Below are 19,412 nucleotides of genomic sequence, written 5' to 3'. Positions count from 1 at the left end.
CAAGTTGTAAAGGAGGAATCTAATCCTTCCCAATAAACAGAGGGCACCAGACTAGATACACTAAGCCCTCTATCAGCAGAAAAGAAGCCCAAGACTTTCCTCTATTGTAACATCTTTTTTTTGGGGGGTGGGTGGTTCGAGACATGGTTTCTCTGTATAGCCCTGGCTGTCCTGGAACTCTGTAGACCAGGCTGGCCTCGAACTCAGAAATCCGCCTGCCTCTGCCTCCCAAGTGCTGGGATTAAAGGCGTGCGCCACCACCGCCTGGCTGTAACATCATTTTTAATTGTTGTCTTGGCTGTTTTAGATTTTGTTTCTAGTATTCCCAGATAATTCATGATTGGACAAAACTAAACCTAGTTTCCATTTGTATCCCTTTTTAAATGGGTTTTCTTAGTGTGCCTCAGTAACACCATGACTGAGCAGTGCGTACCTGTGGTGCTTCAGTGCAGCGCTTGCCCTGTGCTGGCATTACCAACCACAGTCCACCCCAGAAACCTGGATGAGACAGAGGCCACCAGCACAGGAGCTGGCTGCCATCCCCGTCCCAGCTGCTGCACCCGTTCTGTACAGCCTCTGCACAGCTCCGGCAGAGGTTCACACTTCATACACGGTGCACGGCTCTCTTAGAGAGTCACACACACTTCACACATACACTGTCCTTGATCTCCTATAGTTTATCTATGTACAAGTGTTTTGGGGGGCATGGCATCAGCGTATTTTCCTTCGTGCCCATTAACAGCCAGAAGAACTGAAGATTGAAGTAGCAGACCTTTCTGTAATGTGCTAATAGCCTTTCCTCATGCTTACGAGATGATCTGAGTGGGAATCATTAAATGCAGTGGAAATTCTAATTTCAGTGTCTGGCTCTAGTTGAGACGAAGCTGTGATGTTGCCAGCAGAAATGCACAGACAAAGAACACCTAAGGGGCCAGATTAGCATGGTCCTCAGGCTTGGCTCCTCAGTGGATGACACGCATGCTTTCTCCATTATTTTCTCCTGTAGCTTTAAAAGGAGAAGGTGGTGCATTTCTGTCGAACAGCTGGTTTGTATTTTTAAATAACATATGTTAAATATATTGTGTTCTGAGACACAATATGTGAGAAACACATATTGTGTTTCTGTCTGACCTTTAAGTCGTCAGACAGAAAGCTTTCTGCCATATAAAAAGGAAATATTTAGTTTGTCCCTACAGGAGGACTGGGGGTATTAGTGATCCTTACCAGGGTGTGGAAAAACCCAGCAGTGCTGCTTACATCTAACTACAAGGAACTTTTCTCATCCAGCTCTTCCTTATTTCAAATACTGAGTTAAAACATAAGTTGTAGCAGGAATCATGCTATGTTCTTCATTTTGCTACCTCTGAGTCTCCCTGGGATTTTGTTACACAGTAAATTTAGTAAATGTCATGTGATCTAATCCCTAGCCCTGTTAAATGGAACCGTTTACTCTGCCCTTCAGAGTGGCAGAGGCTCCTCAGTGAGCCAGAGTAACAGGAATCTGCCTCAGTGAACAGGTTGTCCTCTGCATGGACCAGCCCTTCAGGGAGAGCTGAGTGGAACAAAGGCCTCGGTGCTGTTCCAACCATCTGTTGACTCCTGAACTTTCTAAATGGGTTTTGAGTGTGCTTTTCCCCAGCAGCCCCTTTAACCAAGAAATCTGCTACTTTAATCTCAAATTCCTCTGGGTGAAATGTTCATTTTTAGATTTTAAGCCCATATGTAATGTTTTCAAGAAAATTCATCTAGTGTTGATCTGTCTCGCCTAGTATCTGCACAAGGTATGCTGCATTTGAGGTAGAGAGCCCTAAGCTTTAGGAGAAGATATTTGAGGATTCTGATTTCTTCTGATTCCATAAAGCATGGCTATTGGGAATTCTTCCTTTCAAGGTCTGGTTCTAAATCTGTTCCAAAAAGCTAAGGTCTGTATTTTGCAGAAAGTTATGGACCTGGATGGATGATCTCGGGCCTGGATAAGCTAGAAGCATTGGCAGGTTCTGAACAAAACACACTAACAAGTTTCCTTTTTATCACCCACAGGCCTTCTTTCAAGGTAAACTGAAAATTGCTGGTAACATGGGCCTGGCCATGAAACTGCAGAACCTTCAGCTTCAGCCGGGCAAAGCCAAGCTGTGAGGAGTCCCTTTAGCTACCTCAGGACATCAAGATGAGATGTGTAGATATGTAGAAATCCACGTCTCATTGTCAGGACTTAGACTGACACTTCCTGAATAGCATGAGATAGATTTGTTGCTAAGTGGGTGTGGTCAATTGTATGTCCCCCAAGCTGGGGGTACATAGGCCTCCCAGCCTGCAGCTGCCTTGAGGACTTGCATTCTGCTATGCTTGATAAAGCTACTATGTCAATGATGGTTTGGGGTAAACTTGAGATTCAGAATAAAATTCAGAATAGTAAAATCTAAAGACTGTGTAAACAGAGCCCTTGTTTTGCTTAGAAGTATATTTAAGGATCATTGTGTTGGACCCTCGGTATGACATTTCCCCTTAGGGGGACTGGAGAAGAGACAAATTTCCATAGTTGACCAGGAAGTAGTATCTCACACTTAATTACCTGCATCAGTTTCTCACTAATAGTTCTTAAAATAAAATTCTGTACTGAATATTTTAAAAAAAAAAAAAACTTTAAAAATGTTCATTTCATGCCATCAGAAACAGTTCTTTTCTTCCCAAATAAAATACAAGAATCATGGTTAGAGCTTAAGAGAGAATTTACAGCCGAACAGAGCTGTTTTTAAAATATTTTTTTAAATGGGCATCTTTTTAAAAATCAGAGTATCGGAGCCATTGGATGCCATTACTAAAAATAATTAAATAAAGTTTCTTCTAGAGATGCAGGCTTCAAATTATAGTTTCATATTAATAAGTTTATAAAACTGAGTCTTACAAATTTCCTTTTTCATACATTTGATTGTCTGCATTTATCTTCCTAGTTTTTCTAATTCTAATGCTATTTGTTATAATTTAGGTTTGGGATAAAAATATGCTTTTGGAAGATATAAAAAGAAAATTAAAACAACTCTTCCTGATTTCCTTGGCTTTTATTGTGTATGAGTTTCCCCCTCCCCTCTCCCCAGTGTTCTCTAGGCTGTGGAGCAAAGAAAACATTGGGGCCTTATAACCCTGATGTCGAAAAACATTATCTGCCAGTTGCTTTCACACAGTTGCTAGTTCTTGTCTGGGGAGGCGGGCCATGTAGTGGGAAGAACACATTCTTGATGAAGGACTGCCTCTCTGAGGCAAGTAAGTTACTGCGTACCTGGACCCTGTTTTCTGGGTTGTTAGAAGAGAGGTTTGAGTTGGTGGTCCCCCACTATGATAGAGAGCTGAGCAGTCCCTAGATTAGTTGTTTGTTTGGAGAGGAGATTGAGTCAGAGTCATGTAATCCTGGCTGGCCTGAACTCTCCACATACCCCAGGCTGGTCTTGGAATTGTAATCCTCCTGCCTCTGCCTCCTGAATGTTGGGATCACAGGTGTGACACTGTGCCCAGATGTATGCCCAGCTCTTCTTGTTCTTTCACCCAAAGGTCAGAGATCAGAAGTCAGGTGGTTTGATTCCATCTCCTGTGATTGGCAGGGTATTAGGTTGACAGTGCCTGAGGATAAATTAAACCCAGACAGGTTGACCTCAGATCCCATAGGATGGATTCATAGACCCACTTCCTAATCAGGGTGGCTTCTTTTTTTTTTTTTTTTTTAAATATTTATTTATTATATGTAAGTACACTGTAGCTGTTCTCAGACACATCAGGAGAGGGCATCAGATCCCATTAAGGATAGTTGTGAGCCACCATGTGGGGGCTGGTGAGATGGCTCAGTGGTTAAGAGCACCAACTGTTCTTCCAGAGGTTATGAGTTCAAATCAGGGTGGCTTCTTAACGCTGAGAAGAAAGACCAAGGAGAAAGTGAAATGCCAGATTTCTCTGTAGTTTGCGTTTGTGGCATCCATCTGCCCTCTCTGGTCTTAGATAACAAAAGATTCTAGAAATAGGATCTAGAAACCGTATAAATGTAGAATGTTACTGATGTTGAAATATATTCACATACAAATGTAATTTATATGTAAGACAGGGAAATACTTAGTGGAAAACTGCAGAGCCAGTACATTTTCCTTGAGCATTAATGGTTTGAAAAGAAGAGGTTAGCGGGTCAGGGATAGAACTTGCAAGTGATGCAGTGTGACAGGCCCTTTGGTGTCTTCACCACCGCCTGCTCTCATGGTATGATGGCTGCAGGGTTCTGCCCAACTTCTGCAGCTGCTTCTTCACTTCTCTTATTCACTTCCCTGGTATTTGATGAGCAGCTACAGTGTACACTACAGTGCAGCGCAAGCCCTGGAGGTGGCGATGAGCTTCAGGAGACAGTACAGACAAGGAGACGTTTGGAGAGAATTGTTACAAACTGTGGAGAGCTGTGTAGCAGATGACCGGGGTGCTATGACAGAGGCTTGCAGTTAGACACACCTAGGAAGAAGTCATTTTAAACTGAGAATGGAAAGCTAAGAAGGGTAGAACTCAGTTAGGAATGTTGAGTTAAAAGGTGGCCTGTTCTAAAGCTGCCCAGGGGTCAACATGCGTAGACCACAGTGGGTCGGAAGGACAGGCCCACGGTGAGAGCGGAAGGTTGGGTAGTAGGGCTGGTTCATCCTGTAAGTTGTATAAGGTGTGCCGGTGCAGCCGCTGGGAGCTGAAGGCAGGGCTTCTGTGTGTGTCGCTCTGCCGCTATCCAGCCTGCCACCATGGCAGAGAAAGAACAAAAGGGTGAAGGGTCCTTAACGCTCTTGGTCCTGTCTCTTTGTTCAAATAAAGCCACGTGTGCTCACTTCGGCCGCACAAATACTAAATTGGAATGACACAGAGATGTTTAGCATGGCCCATGCAATGTTGACAGTCAAGTTTGTGAAGTGTTCCATGTTTTTAAAATCTGTAAATCCATTTCATACTCTTTATACTTTTGGATTCTTACAATCAAAACTTTTACTAGGATGTTGGATAAATTCAGTCTCATTAGAACAGAAAACAAGAAAAGTCGGGTGTCCCACCTAACTTCAAAAGCCCACATGTACCTGGAAAGGGTAGAGGTGGGGTGTCTGTGACCAGATGATGACCCCCCGGAGCAGGGACTGAATGTAGGACAGTGTCATGGTGTTGGCTTCCACCTTCATGGCTGTAAGGTGATATACTGAGCAAGGCAAGTGTCTACAGGCAAAGGGATGGTGTTCTCCGACAATATGTCTGTCAGTAATGGAGAAAGGTGTGGGAAAGTAGGCAGAGGCAGAGCTAGCTGGCAGAGCCTGGCCTCCTGACACGGGTGAGCTGACTCCAGTGGCTAGCTACCTGCAGAGTGGACCCTCTCTGGGCCACAGCAAGACCTGAACAGAAGTGTTTGAAACACTTACCTCTTGAACTTAAGTCTGGGGTGCCTAAGAAATCCCAGGTTAGAAGTATTTGGGAAGGCGTCCAGTTGACAAGATAAGCTCAGAGCTAAGTTAATTGGAGGCATACATTTGGACTTTGTGCACACGGGGCTTGAATTTAAAGCTTCAGGAATGGATGGAATGTATTACTTAGAGTTGGGGAATAGCGTTTGGGTAAGCCTTGGGTAAACCAGAGGTGAGGTAGATGGCAAACTTCAGAAGAGCATAGCCAAAATTGGGAAGGGTCCATGAGGCCAAAGTAGTTTGATATCTGACAGAATTGGCATCATGGAAATCATCAGACCAAAACAAAACCGGCTCGATGGCATAGTAGGGATGAAGGCTGGACTGGGACTGGCTTTGTAAAATTCAGTGACATAAATAAGAATTCAGTGACATAAATGAGAATTGTAGTGTGCTTGGTTCCCAAGAATTCATTCTGTGCAGGCACGTCACTTGATACACTGAAGTTCAAGCCAGCTACTATTGCACTTGCTGTTCTCCAGGTCCACCCTGGCCACTCAATCCCCGTCCCCATACACTTAGAAACTCAAATTCCATCCTTTCAGGAAGTTGTCCCCACTTGACACACAACATTCCTTCCTGGGCCTATGTTTCTGTCTCCCTCCGGAGAGCTTATTAGGAGCAAAACCTGCTTCCCATGCACCTAGTTTGAGTCTCTGCTCCACCCCTCAGGCTTGATTGTCATTGATTAAATGAGTGGAAGAAAGGAGAGGGGAGGGGAGGGGAAGGGGGAGGGGAAGAGGGGAGGGGAGGAGGGGAGGGAGAAGGAGGAGAGGGAGGAGAGAGGGAGAGAGGGAGAGGGAGAGGGGAGAAGAGAAGAGAAGAGAAGAGAAAAGAGCTTACCAACACTTTCAATTAAAGGGCATGTCTGAGGATGGAAACCTAGTTACAGAATTGGAGTTTGTTACATAGACCATCTGCTGCCCTAACGATGAAGGAAAGCATTAGGAATTCACATTAGGAATTCTTCCTTAGCCTGACTTGTCCTGATCTTTCTGTGAGAACATTTAGAATGTCTCATAAGTCTTTCAGCTAAAAATGGGATCCTGAAGTTAAGTGGTAAGAAAGGTCAGTTCATTTATGCTCTTGAAGGAAATGTGGCAGTGGGGTTGTTGATGGGTTGCTTAATCATGAGCTTTGCTGTTTTCTCCAGACAAGTTCATATAGATTCCTGCCATCTTCCTGGAGAAGTTGAGGAACGGTAGAAAGCCTGGGTAGGAGGAAGGGGGATGGGGGACAGGGAGGCCTCTGGGATCAGTACCTGACCAGGCCAGCTCTGCCTCCTGCAAGCCAAGTTAGTATAAATCATTCAAGCTGCATTGGCCTTTAGCTTCTTTCTTTACAAAGGTAATCAGGTCATTTAAACTGTAAATATCTTGAATGTTCCTGGAACATTTGTTTTTTAAGGCCATTTAAAGAAAAAAAAAAAAAACCTTCAAACTAGGGTTTCAAGCAGCTGCAGGCCACTAGATGTGAATGCTAGAACCTGAACTCGGGTCCTCAGCAAGAGCAGTGTGAGCTCTTAACCAGTGGACCGCCTCTCCAGCCCCAATAATTGTTTCCTGAAGTAACGAAGATTAGACAGTAATAGTTAAAGTTTTGTCTGTTTGAGACAGTCTCCTTATAGCCCAGGCTGGCTCTAACTCACTGTGTAGCCGAGGATGACCTCCAATTCCTGATCTGCCTCCACAGCCCACAGCTCCACAGCTGGGATTATGAACAGGTATGCCCCACCACATCCAGTCTAAGAGTCCTTTTAGGTTGTGAAGTACTTTATTGCCCCCCACCCCCGGGGTTTCTCTGTGTAGCCTTGGCTGTCCGGAACTTGATTTGTATACTAGGCTGGCCTTGAACTGACAGAGATCCACCTGCCGCTGCCTCCCGGTGCTGGGATTAAAGGTATGTGCTATCATGCCCAGCTATGAAATACTTTGTAAAAGAACAGTTATATAAGTATTCTGGTTTTCCCTGTGTATGTCACCTTAAGGAAATAGATCAGGAACATAAAGTTTGTAGCTAACAGTTCTTCTCTTCTGAGAGTTGCAGCAATTTTAAACAACAAAACATTTAGAGGAACCTGGTATTTTGGGAAACTTAGGGGTGTATCAGGTGGTTTTGTCTTCACCTTGAGCTTATAATAAATGAAGGTCTGGGTTGGTTTTTTTTTTTTTTTTCACCTTCTATAAAGAGAGGGGAGCTGGGCAGTGATGGCGCACGCCTTTAATCCCAGCACTTGGGAGGCAGAGGCAGGCGGATTTCTGTGTTCAAGGCCAGCCTGGTCTACAAAATGAGTTCCAGGATAGCCAAGACTACACAGAGAAACCCTGTCTCGAAAAAACCAGAGAGAGAGAGGGGGGGGGCCGTGTCTCGATTGGTTGAGAGCCCTTGTTCTTATAGAGGATCTAATCTGTACCCAGCACCCGCATGGGAGCTTGCCACTGCCTGTAACTCCAGCTCCAAAGGGTCTGTACCTGCACACATGTGGCTTTCACTCACATGGACACACACTTGAATAAAGACAATAAAAATAAATCTTTTTTTTTAAACGTTGAGGGTTTGGAGAGATGGCTCAGCCATTAAGAGTACTTATTGCGCTTGCTGAGGACCTGGGTTTGATTCCAGAACCCTACAGTGACTCTAAACATTCTTTTAACTCCAGTTCCAGGGGATCCAATACCCGGCTTCTGCTCTCTGCAGGCCCCAGGCACACATGTGATACAAATACATACATGCAGGCAAAACACACACATAGATAAAACCTTATTATTAAGTTGGAGCTGCAGTTAAGAGCCCTCGCTGCTTTACCATAGCACCTAAGTTTGGATCTCAGCACTCATGTTGGGTGGCTTCCAGTTCCTGGGGATCCAGTGAGGCCTCTGGCCTCCTTGGATGTCCATACACATGTGACACACACACACATAACTAGTAAATCTTGAAGTGGTTGTGCCTGCCTTGTGTATGGGGGTTAGCAGTTATAGCTGTAAAATGCCAAGTGCACATTAATACTCAGTAGATCATTGCTGAGGTTATTTGAGAAAGGTTTTTTATATGAAGAAATAATTGATGTGAAATATTCTGAGAATTTGCTGAGTTCAGATAATCAGTTGTGTTTAGGACTGAGCGCAGTTTGCTTTTAATCGACCATATATATTCTTATGCTTCCTCAAGAACCAATAATTTTTAAAAAACCCTTATTTTTATTTTTAATTATGTTTGTGTGTGTGTGTGTGTGTGTGTGTGTGTGTGTGTGTAATATGCAGGTGCCCCTGGAAGCCCCTAAAGTATGTTGGATGCCCTGGATCTGGAGTTACAGGCAGTGGTGAGCTGCTTAACATGGGTGCTGAGAACTGAATCCTGGTCCTCTGTAGGAATGGTAGGTGCTCTTAACCATTGACAGTCCCTTTAGCCCCCCTATCCCCTCCAGACAGGGTCTCTCTATGTAGTCCTGGCTGGCCCAGGTTTGTCTTAAACTCACAGGGATCCACCTGCCTCTGCCTCCCAAGTGCTGGGAGGTGTGCGCCACCACCGCCCGGCAGAACCATTAAAATTTAATTGCCTCTCACTAAGCAGTAACTAAATGAACAGATACAGAATCATTTAGTATGACATTCAAAGACTTGGGTTCTGCCAGATGTTGCAGTTCTAGCTGCCCTATGCAGCATCTGCTTTCTGAACACAACAAAGTCCATTGATATTATTAACCAAAGAAGAAATCAGCCAGGTTGTACCTCCATGTAAATTACTCCATGGGTTGGACCCACTCTGGTAAGAATTAGGGATTTGTACTAAAGAGTTGAAGAGGGGCCTGAAAGATTTACAGGCTATCAGGAACCACAGCCAAGTTTGGCCAAACTTTAGTTTTTCTCAATAGAGAGTTACAAAATCTTCTGGAAGGGTCTGATCTTAGATGTGTCTGGAGACTGCTGCCACAAACAGCTCTTTAATTCTTGGTAAGAACAGAGAATATTGGGCTAGATTTCTGGCCCTTGAGAAGTGTGGAGTCTGGTTCCATTTGGCTGGATGTTTTATCTTGTATGGGATTCTAGCCAGACTTCTTGAAGAACTATTTTTTAAAAATCTAAAACTCACTGCCCAAAGTGGCGGTCATATAGTCAGCTCTCTTAAGTCTTTTCTGTGAGTATTCACGGATCTGTCTTCAGCAGGATGTAGACACAGCAGATGCTTGTCCTGGGGTTGCTGCATTTGTGGCCATAAACATTAAGTATATTGGGGACAGTTGATTATACTGTGCCATTTATTTAAATGGCAGGCAACAGGGTTAGAGGTATAGCCTGGTGGTAGGATGCTTTCCTAGTGTGTTCAAGGCCTGGGCTGGAGAGATGCCTCTGTGGTTTAGATCATGGGCTGCCGAGTTTGATCCCCAGCACAAACATGAGGTGGATCACAGTTGTCTGAGATTCCAACCCCTGGGAGAGTCAGTGTCTTTTGGGTCCTTGGCTACCTGCATTCATGTGCACAGACACTTCCACACACATACAAGTAATTGAAATTTAATCTTTAAAGAAAATAAGGTTGCATGAGTTACAGGCAAACAGTACTGATTTTATAATCACCTACCCACTATTAACCTTTTTTTCACTTGCAAGTTGTTTTATAATTCACCTTTTAGAATATAGTACCTTCTGTAGTATGAAAGACACAGGGCTGTCCAATACTAGGTACTTAGGGTGGGAATAAATGGACACAAAGACACTACATGAATGGTTGGCTTAGGCAGCTCAAAGAAGCCTTAGGTGTGGTGAGATGATACCCAAGGGCATGGTGTGACTCCAGCTCACACATGTGAGCAAAGGAGAGATCAGGAGGGTGCAAGTTTGTTTTGTGATTACAAGTAAAGGGAAGAAATACAGGATGAGTAGTCATTGAAAAATCAGTTGAGGACCAGAAAGATGGCTCAGATGGTTAAGAGCACTGGCTGCTCTTCCAGAGGACCCTGGTTAGATTCCCAACACCCACATGGTAGTTCAAAACCATCCATAACTCCAGTTGCAGGGGGATCCAGGTATATACATCGTACACACACATACAGGCAAGCCAAAACCTTATAGATTAATAAATAAATCTTAAAAAAAAAAAAAAGAAAGAAAAGAATCAGTTGAACTTCTTGGCAATAAAAACTGGTAGTGAGCAGAATAGAGGCAGTGACCGCAGACGCATCCTAACCCTGAGGATGTTGTGAGTCCGACCTTAGTGATAGCTGAGTGGTCATCGGATCATGTCACTGATGGCCATTTTTGAGGACTTCTCCTTTTAAAATATTTCTTCTGTGAGCCAGAAAGGAGACGTCCCTCCTATTTACTTTTTATATTTGGACTTGTTCATAACTTTGGAAGAAGTGGACTCTTCAAACACTTCCAAGTTTTTTTTTTTGTTTTGTTTTGTTTTGGTTTGGTTTGTTTTTTGGTTTTTCGAGACAGAGTTTCTCTGTAGCCCCAGCTGTCCTGGAACTCACTCTGTAGACCAGGCTGGCCTCGAACTCAGAAATCCGCCTGCCTCTGCCTCCCAAGTGCTAAGATCAAAGGCATGTGCCACCACTGCCCGGCCACTTCCAAGTTTTTAGTGTGTAAGCAGCCCCGGGGTGTACCGTCTGAGTGGTTCTGGTCCGACCACTGGATGGCTGTTGTGAGTGAGAATCTCGCTGGGCCCACATTTCAATTCTGCCTCCAGCTGTGGTTTACCCATCATTCTCTAATTCCTTGATGAGATTTGTCTTTGTGTGTGTTCATGTACACATGTGTGCACATGTCTTTGGAGACAGAGGTTCTCACTAGGGGTCTTTGTCAGTTGCTTTCCACCTTAGTTTTTGATACAGCATCCCTCAAGCTTACTGGTTTGGCTAGACTGGCTGGCCAGTGAGCTCCCAGGGTTGGCCTGTTTATGCCTCCACAGTACTAGGGTGCTTTGCAGATATGCGGCCATGTCTGGCTTTTACATGGGTGCTGGGGATCCAAACTTCAGGTCCTCAGGCTTGCATGGCAAACATTTTACCAACTGCTCTGTATTTCTACCCTTTCGATCTTATTTTTTGAGAGCCTAGAAATCACCAATTAAGCTAGACTAACCGCCAGCAAGTCCCAAAGGTCTCTACCCAGCACTTCCAATTTCTGAGACTACAGGTGCCATTATGCTATATTTTTTAGATATAGGTGCTGGGAATTGAACTCAGGTCTTCCTATAAGCACTTTACCAACTGAGCTATCTCCCCAGCCCCAAGTCTTGGCCTCTGTCAGAAGAGGCCTTCAGTCAGATGTGCTAGTTGCAGGTCTATAAACTTACTTGAGAAGTAGTAGGTGAGCAGATCAAAAGTTCAAGACATGGGCAACTTGATGAGATCTTGTCTCAAAAACAAAACAAAACAAAAGTTAGGGCTGAGGATCAGGATCAGGCTTAGCTGGAGATCGCTGGCCTAGCATGCACAGTGACCTGAATTCAATTCCTAGTCCTAATGATAAAAAAGAACAGCAGCAGCAACAAGAAAACCTTCAGAGAGACCCCGCTGACCCAAACAGCACTCTGTCCGATCAAGCTCCTGTCTGCAGCTCAGCACTCAGGACTCTGCTACTGGATGAGGGAAGGTCTTGAGTCCTGAGCTCAAAGTTGGAGGAATTTGTTTCTTCTCTGATGGTAAGGAATAATAAATAAATAGCATGCTGTTCCTTTTCTCTCCTCTTCAATATCAACTCCCCCAGCAAGCCTTCTTGTCCTTCAGCCTTAGCTCCATGTCACACAGGCTCTGTCTTCCCCCCTCTCTCTGTGTTGCTTCCTTCTCTTTTTAATTAGAAAGTACTTGGCCCTGCACTACAGGAGTTCCTTGTCTCTCGACACTTGTCATCTTAAAGAAAGACCTTAGTGTATATGTGAGCTGCTGGTGTGTTAATTCAGGCATGGGGGTGGGGCTAGAGTGTGCTGTAGGGAGTCAGGACAACTTCCAGTGTGAACCCTCACCTTGGACTTGATTGAGACAGCTTTGGGGGTGCTGTCCACTTCCCATCTCCTTGTTGGAGCACTCTAGAGTTACAGATATGTGAGCTACAGTGTGTGGCCTTAACATGGGTTCTGGGGATCTGAACTCAGGACACCAGGCTTGTGCAGCACGTGTGTTACCTGATGAGCCATCTCTCTACTCCTTCCCCAACACTTTGAATTTCACTATATAGTCCAGCTGCCTCAAACTTGCTGTCTTCCCGCCCAAGCCACATAAGTGCTAGGATTACAGGTGTGCTCCTTGATACTAGTCTGTATTTCTATTGGATGTCTCTCTTGGAGTTCAGTCAGGTCTGAATAGCAGTCTTGTAAAAGCAGCTGTCTTATTTTTTTATTTTTTATTTTTGGACTTACTATGAGACCAGAGCTGTGCAGAGACCTGGAATTTTTCCTGTTTAACATAGACAGTTTTTAATGTATAGCCATTTATTTTTTCTTTGGGCCCAGGTCTTCATCCAAAACCTATACTTGACCCTATGTACTATAGTGATCTTAGACCGAACAGATGCTGACACTGAGAAGCAGCATGAAGGAGCTGAAAAGGCACAGGTGGTCACTGAGGTACCCATCCCGTCTGTTAGCCAGAGGGCTTGCTTCTGGGCAGGATCACCTCCATTTCCTACAGAGACACTCACCGTCCCTCTAGGCTGGGATGTAGCTGGTGCCTTCAACACTGCCCAGACACAGTGTATGTGTGGGCACTGGCTTGGCAGAGTTAGTTTTGATGGTAGAGGAAGCGAATGTGTAGTGTTCCAAGTGTCTAGCCCTATAACACCCGGGCTCTTCCAGGGATATTCTACTGTACCTTCCCCACAGGGCTGGCCAGGATATTTAAGGACAGTGCCTGGCACTTCATTGGTACTCAGCATGTGCTGATTTTCCTTGTTCTAGAAGATTTTTAGTTCATGGGTAATCCAGTCAATAGAATCCAGTTCTTTTAGCTCCACTTGAATCTAGGCTCTTTCCAGAAAACACGAGATGCATCTCTGTTGGGCCCTGTCCAATCTTGTGAATCATACCAACTTTCAAGTTTGAGCTCAGAGAGGATTGGAATTTGAGGCCAAAGAAGGCAAAATATTTCCCTTTCCCATCCGTGTTAAGTTCTTCAGTGATGGGTAATGGAAACAGATGGCCATCGGTTCAAACACAGGCTCTATCCTTACTCACCTACCTGCCTGTTTGCATCAAAGACAGCTCATTGCGATGGGTAGATGGACCAGAACCCCCAGCTCCGAATGATAATGTTAGTTACGAAGCCTGGCATAGGCCACATCCTCATTCATTAGATGGGGAAATCATCTTTCTTTGCAGGGCCGTAAGGACTATAGATTAATGCATGGAGAGATAAACAGAATGCCAGACAGCGCAGGAGGAAAAGGTCTGGAGTCACTTTCCCAGAGCCATTCAGGGTCTTGGCAGTTCAGGTGGCCAAGTGGTTCCATGTTTGATTTATTATCTTTATCCCTCTCTGAGAGCTAGGTGGGTCCTGCCCAAAGGCCAGAGCACGTATGAGAGACAGGTTTGTTTCACAGCGGAGATGTCAAGCAGCACCCAAGCCCAGTCCCATCGCCTTTCCACCACGAAGCCCTTGGCGCCAAACAGTGTTGCTTCAGCTGCTAGTACTTAATGCGCCTTTGCTTGGAACCATTTTCAGCTCCTGGGAGCAATGTGGTGGTGCCTGAAGTGCTCCTTGCACAGGCCCGTGCCTTCTCCGTGCCTAGGACCAGTGTGCATGAAGACCCCGGTCCAGTTTACTCTCCTTCAAGGTTCACCCAAGTTGTGGGCCCAGGGCCAGTGGTGTGAGGGCGGATGGCGGGGAGGAGGACGAGGAATTTTGCCGGGAAGGCATCCAGCCAGGGTCTTGGCTGACGCCGCGCGTTAGCCACAGCTCAGGACGCTAGGGTGGGAGAGGGAACAGGAAAGGTACTTGTGCCCAGAAAGGTTGCAAACTCCTCTCAGGCTTGGGGAAGAAGCTGGGCGCCGAGGAACTGGATGGAAGGAGCCCTCTCGGCGCTCCTCAGGTGCGGGGGGCCCGCCTGGGCGCGGTCCCAGCCCGCAGGCTGCCAGGCGGAGGTGGTGCGCTGGAGGCACCGGGTGTTGGGGGCGTGGTCCGGCGGCCGGCCCGGGCGGCGGCGCGAGCTCCCGGGAAGTGGGGCCCCCGCCAAGGCCGGCGCCGTGGGCTCAGGCCCTCCCTCTCTCCCCGCGCCCTGTGGGACCCTGCGCCTGTGTCGGGAGAGGCCGGCGTCCGGCAGATGCTCGCGGGGCGGGGGCCGGGGGAGAGGCGGGGAGAGAGAACCCACAACAAAACTTGGCTCGCTGCGCCCACGGCTCGACTTGAATGACAGGAGCCGGCGCCCGCGGAGCGCAGCGGACACCCGGGAGCCTGTTCCGCCCACGGCGCGGCGCGCAGCGGCAGGTAGGAAGGACGCGGGCGGCCCGGGAGCCAAGGGACCACGGGCCACACCGGCCGCGCCGGGGCAGCCCTCTCTGACTTTCCACCGTGCGCCCACCGCTCCAGCCGCGATCCGGAAGGGTCACGGTATCCCGACCCGTCCGGTGGACCCTGCGTAAGGGGCACGGTTAGGCACACCTCCATAGGGGTGGCGGGCCCCCTGCGGGGTCAGGAGCTAGGGGCAGGGGACGCTTTTTCTACTCGATGTTCAGTCCCAGTCTTTGGGCTCCTCCCACTGCGCACATCTGGAAAGAATCTGCGAGCGGATGAGGAGGGGAGGTGGAGGCACACGGGCGGGTGACAGAGACTGTGGGGGCAGGTGGAACTGGGGCCCCAGAGCACCCTACGTCTTTTCACCTCAGTCCCTCGGGAGCTCCACCGAGTCCAACACCGACCTCTTTACATACAGAAACAAGCACAGAAAGGCAGAAATCCGTCCCCAGGGCTCCAGGGCAGGTGAGGCACACAGTCAAGCAGCGGTACTTGGCTTCGGCTGCTTAGATGCCGTCTAACACAGGGCACTGCACTCCGACCACTCGGTCTACGCAGCTGCCCCCAGCAGAACACAGAAAGGGGCAGGGCAAAGGAGCATGGTGGTCCACAAGTTGTGTGGGCCACGGAATCACCATCAGCCTGATGCAGGGTGGGGGGTGGGGTGGACCGGGATGGGTGAGTTGGAATACCTGACCTGCAGTCAGGTGGAAGAAGGGGGTGGGGTCGGCTTGGGATTCCTGTGCTGGGGCCCGCGTTGGGAGGCAGCTGCTGCTGAAGCTGCCGGAGAGAAGAAGGCGTGCAGTGAGAGCTATCGCCCAGGCTGGGATGCAGGTGTGCCAGAGGCGGCAGAAGGATGAGCATTAGCAACCTGTTTGCTGGGGAAAGTGAAACCGCTCTCTGCCTGGCACAGAGATGCACCTGGGCTGAGGGCTGAGCGGGCCCCTGGGCTGAGGGCTGAGCGGAACCCTGGGTGGGCCTCTCCTCCTCCACTCCTCCCTTTTGCCCTGGAAAAGCCCAAATGCTCAGATCTCGGGTTCACTAGGTGAACACCACTGGGAAGGGCCTGGGCTGCTCTGGGAAAGTCATCAATGGCTGGTTGGGGGCTTCTGCCTCCTTCCGTATATTTTTGAGCCCTGGGCCCAGTCTTCGGTGTGTAAGGTAAGGAGTGTCAATGACTTGTGCACCATGAGAGGGTACTCTTTGTCCCTTCCGTCTGAATTCTGGGTAGGAGGTGGCACCTGTAGTCATACGTAAGAGTGCTGATCATGACCTACTGGAACCCTGATGGCTCCCCATCACCAACATCCTGGCATGGTGGTTGATGCCCTCGGCAACCTGGGCCTCCATACCCAATTTCTATTCCCTTTTTACATGCTTAAACACTTTCCTGCCACTACTACACACCTTGCCCATGGTTTCCCTCTACTTTGTTCACTTGGGGAACTCCTACTCAGCCTTCAAGAGCGCTTGGGGTTATGGGCAGAAGACAACCATTAATCCTAGTCTTAAATTTAATCAATCTATTTATTTACTTATTGTGTGTTTGTATGTGCATGCCATACAGCATATGTGGGAGTTAGAAGACAACTTGCCAGAATTGGTTGTCTCCTGCTCCCATGTGGGTCCTGGGGTTGCAATTCTGGTTATTAGGCTTGGAGGCAGGCTAATAACCATCACTGGCTGAGCCATCATGCCCTTTTTTTCCTCCTCTTCCTCCTCCTCCTCCTCCTCCTCTTCCTCTTCCTTTTCTTCTTCATTTCTTCTTTTTGGGTTTTTGAGACAGGGTTTCTCTGTGTAGCCCTGGCTGTCCTGGAACTCACTCTGTAGATCAAACTGGCCTCGAACTCAGAAATCCTCCTGCCTCTGCCTCCCAAGTGCTGGGATTAAAAGCATGTGCCACCACTTCCCAGCTCTTCCTTCTTTTTTTTTTTTTTTTTTTTTTTTTTTTTTTTTTTTTTTTTTGGTTTTTTGAGACAGGGTTTCTCTGTGTCGCCCTGGCTGTCCTGGAACTCACTCTGTAGACTAGGCTGGCCTCGAACTCAAGAAATCCGCCTGCCTCTGCCTCCCAAATGCTGGGATAAAAGGCATGTACCACCACTGCCCGGCTCTTCCTTCTTTTTTTAAAAGACTTATTTTTAATTGTGTGTTTGTGTGTGCAGGTGCTGGCCGGGGCCAGCAGCATCAGACCCCCTGGAGCTGGGGTTACAGGTGGTTGTGAGTCATCTCAGTGAGTCCTGGGTTCAGTCTTCCGCAAGCAGAGAGCTGCGCTTAACAGGTGGGCCATCTCTCCTGCTCCTGACTTTTTTTTTTTTTTTAAACATACTCAGTTATAAAGCAGGGCATCTGTGCAGATGATATTGTAGGTCTTTCTCCTCTGTCTTTCACAAATCCATTCCACTCCTGGAATGGGGGAGGCTCAGCCTAACCTTGCAGGCTGAGGGCTACTGAGGAGTCTGAGGTTCCTGAGGTGGGCAGCTGTAGGGACCATTTGCTTGCAAATTAGGAGCATAGTTTATGCCTAACCCTGAGCCTTCTATTGCTCCAGCAAGCTATAGCCCAAAAGAGAGTCGGAGCTCAGCGAGTTTCACTGTACTGAGTGCAGGAGGTAATGCTGAGGTCTGAGCATCTGCTCCAAGCCTCATCCATTCTTCCTTTCTTGCTCTGAAATCCATGCTTTCCGTCCATGTACCAGCACTTCAGCCTCTTTGTCCTTCAAACAGCCCTGCTCACGGCTTCCATCTGCAGCCTGTCTCTGGCCCTTTTCACGTCAGTAGCTCCTTATCTTTCAGAAACAAGGCTCATACTCCATGGCCTAACCTGGCCTGGACCTGTGGCCATTGTGCCTGCTTGTGTTGTTCCCGGTTCCCAAGTGCCAGTCTGCTGAGCTTTGTGGAGTTTTCCACATAGACTCTCTTGACCTCGGGCCTTCCTTCACACACCCCGAATCTCTTGCACTCTTGCCTGATGCTTGCCGGTCAGGATGGCTAGTATAGGCTTCACTTCCTCTAGGAAGGCATCCATGGCAGGGCTATGCTTTCTCTGGGCTCCTATGAACTCTACGCCTCCCTCTTCTATCTCAGATGACATATCAGACCCTAGAGCAGCACTGACTCACAAATATGGTGTGAGCCACAAATGACTATAAAGTCATTCTGGAAGCTAAGAAAAAGAAAACGAGAGGCCAAAGAGATGGCTCAGAGAGGAAAAGCGTCAGCAGTGCGGGTCTGAGTACAATCCCCAGAATCCACAGATGCAGATAGGCACATGCATAATCCTGGCATTCCTGTGCAAGATGGGAGGCAGAGGCAGGAGAATTATCAGGAAGCTTGATGCCCAGATAGCATGGGGTATGCAGTACAGGCTTAGAAATAAGAATGGAAGGAGAGGGTGCACTCCTGACCTCCATACACTCAACACTCAGTTCAGTGTTTTCTTTCTTACCCGTGAGGTGTATATGTAATGTATGTATATATGTATATACACACACATACACACACACATATTTGTTTGTTTTTCAAGACAGGGTTTTTCTGTGTAGCCCTGGCTGTCCTGGAACTCACTAGACTGGCCTCAGAAATCCACCTGCCTCTGCCTCCCAAGTGCTGGGATTAAAGGCATGTGCCACCACTGCCTGGCAATTTTTATATTTTTAAAGACAGGCTCTTACTACGAAGCCTTGGTTGGCCTGGAACTCTCTTTGTAGACCAGGCTGGCTTGACCTCACAGGGCTCTGCCTGTTTCTACCTCTGGAGCACTGGAATTAAAGGCATGCACCTCCATGCCTGGCACAAATAATTTTTTTTTTCTGTAAAGTAAGAGAGGTAAACTTAATTTTGTTTAATCCAATATATTAAGTTTAGGGATTCTATATCATTAGTATTAATGAGGTGTTTTATATTATTTTCTGCAGTGCCTTTAAAATCCACACACACTGTGTGTTCTCAGTGTGAACTAGCCATACCTTAAAGGGCTCCACAGCCACATGTGGCCATGAGGATCTACTTCAGTGGACAGGGGATCATGAACCTCTTAGCCAGGAGCCTGGCCCAGGTTTCCTTGTAGGACCCGGGCACTTGGTGTGATTGGCCCCCAGGAAAGCAGCTTGGGATGGGCTGAGGCAGAAGCCCTGCAGCTCAGCTTGGGCCCTTAACAGCTGTCACAGTGGGCCGGCCTCTACTAGCTGGTCTCTATGAGTGATGAAGACATTTTCAGTCTGGCTCAGAATGTTGGTCTAAATTATATATCTGTTGTACAGATAAGCTTGTGGATTTTTATGGAGACAAGCCAAAGGTGAGAGAAGAAAACCAGCCTGCCCAGTGAGTACCTTGTGTATGTGAAGACCAACTCCTTCCCTGCATCCATTCCCTGGCCTCCTGCTCTGAGTGAATTGGAGGCCCACTTCCCCCACCCCCAACCTCTCCTTGGCTGCTTTGGCTAGAAGACTGTGGAATCAGCTATGGGGGCGGGGAGGATAATGATCTGTAGAGGGGTGGCGGGGGTGG

The 19,412-nt window shown here is 47.4% G+C and overlaps 2 protein-coding genes and 1 non-coding gene across 6 annotated transcripts in view; all 3 read left to right on the top strand.

Annotated features, from left to right (window-relative positions):
- Scp2 (sterol carrier protein 2) overlaps positions 1–3,037 on the top strand; it is a 73,812-nt gene extending 70,775 nt beyond the window's left edge. The window contains exon 16 of the mRNA XM_031378119.1: positions 2,041–3,037. Within this exon, the coding sequence (XP_031233979.1) occupies positions 2,041–2,136 (96 nt within the window). The 3' untranslated portion in view covers positions 2,137–3,037. The remainder of the gene's footprint in view (positions 1–2,040) is intronic.
- Positions 3,038–4,831: 1,794 nt separating this feature from the next.
- Positions 4,832–4,937, top strand: LOC116097233. Its single transcript, XR_004121288.1, has one exon. It is a non-coding gene; the product is annotated as a U6 spliceosomal RNA (small nuclear RNA).
- Positions 4,938–14,498: 9,561 nt separating this feature from the next.
- The window catches only part of Podn (podocan), an 18,646-nt gene continuing 13,732 nt past the window's right edge, over positions 14,499–19,412 (top strand). The window contains exons 1-3 of one of the 4 annotated variants that reach the window (XM_031378117.1): positions 14,500–14,880; positions 17,070–17,185; positions 19,166–19,200. The gene's annotated coding sequence lies outside the window, so the exon portion shown is untranslated. Of the gene's footprint in view, positions 14,881–17,069; positions 17,186–19,165; positions 19,227–19,412 lie in introns of all 4 variants that reach the window. The other 3 variants (XM_031378115.1, XM_031378118.1, XM_031378116.1) reach the window with 3 other exon arrangements.

Source organism: Mastomys coucha, unplaced genomic scaffold (assembly GCF_008632895.1).
Source record: "Mastomys coucha isolate ucsf_1 unplaced genomic scaffold, UCSF_Mcou_1 pScaffold18, whole genome shotgun sequence".
Classification (NCBI taxonomy): Eukaryota; Metazoa; Chordata; class Mammalia; order Rodentia; family Muridae; genus Mastomys; species Mastomys coucha.
This window is presented reverse-complemented; position numbering and strand designations above follow the sequence as displayed.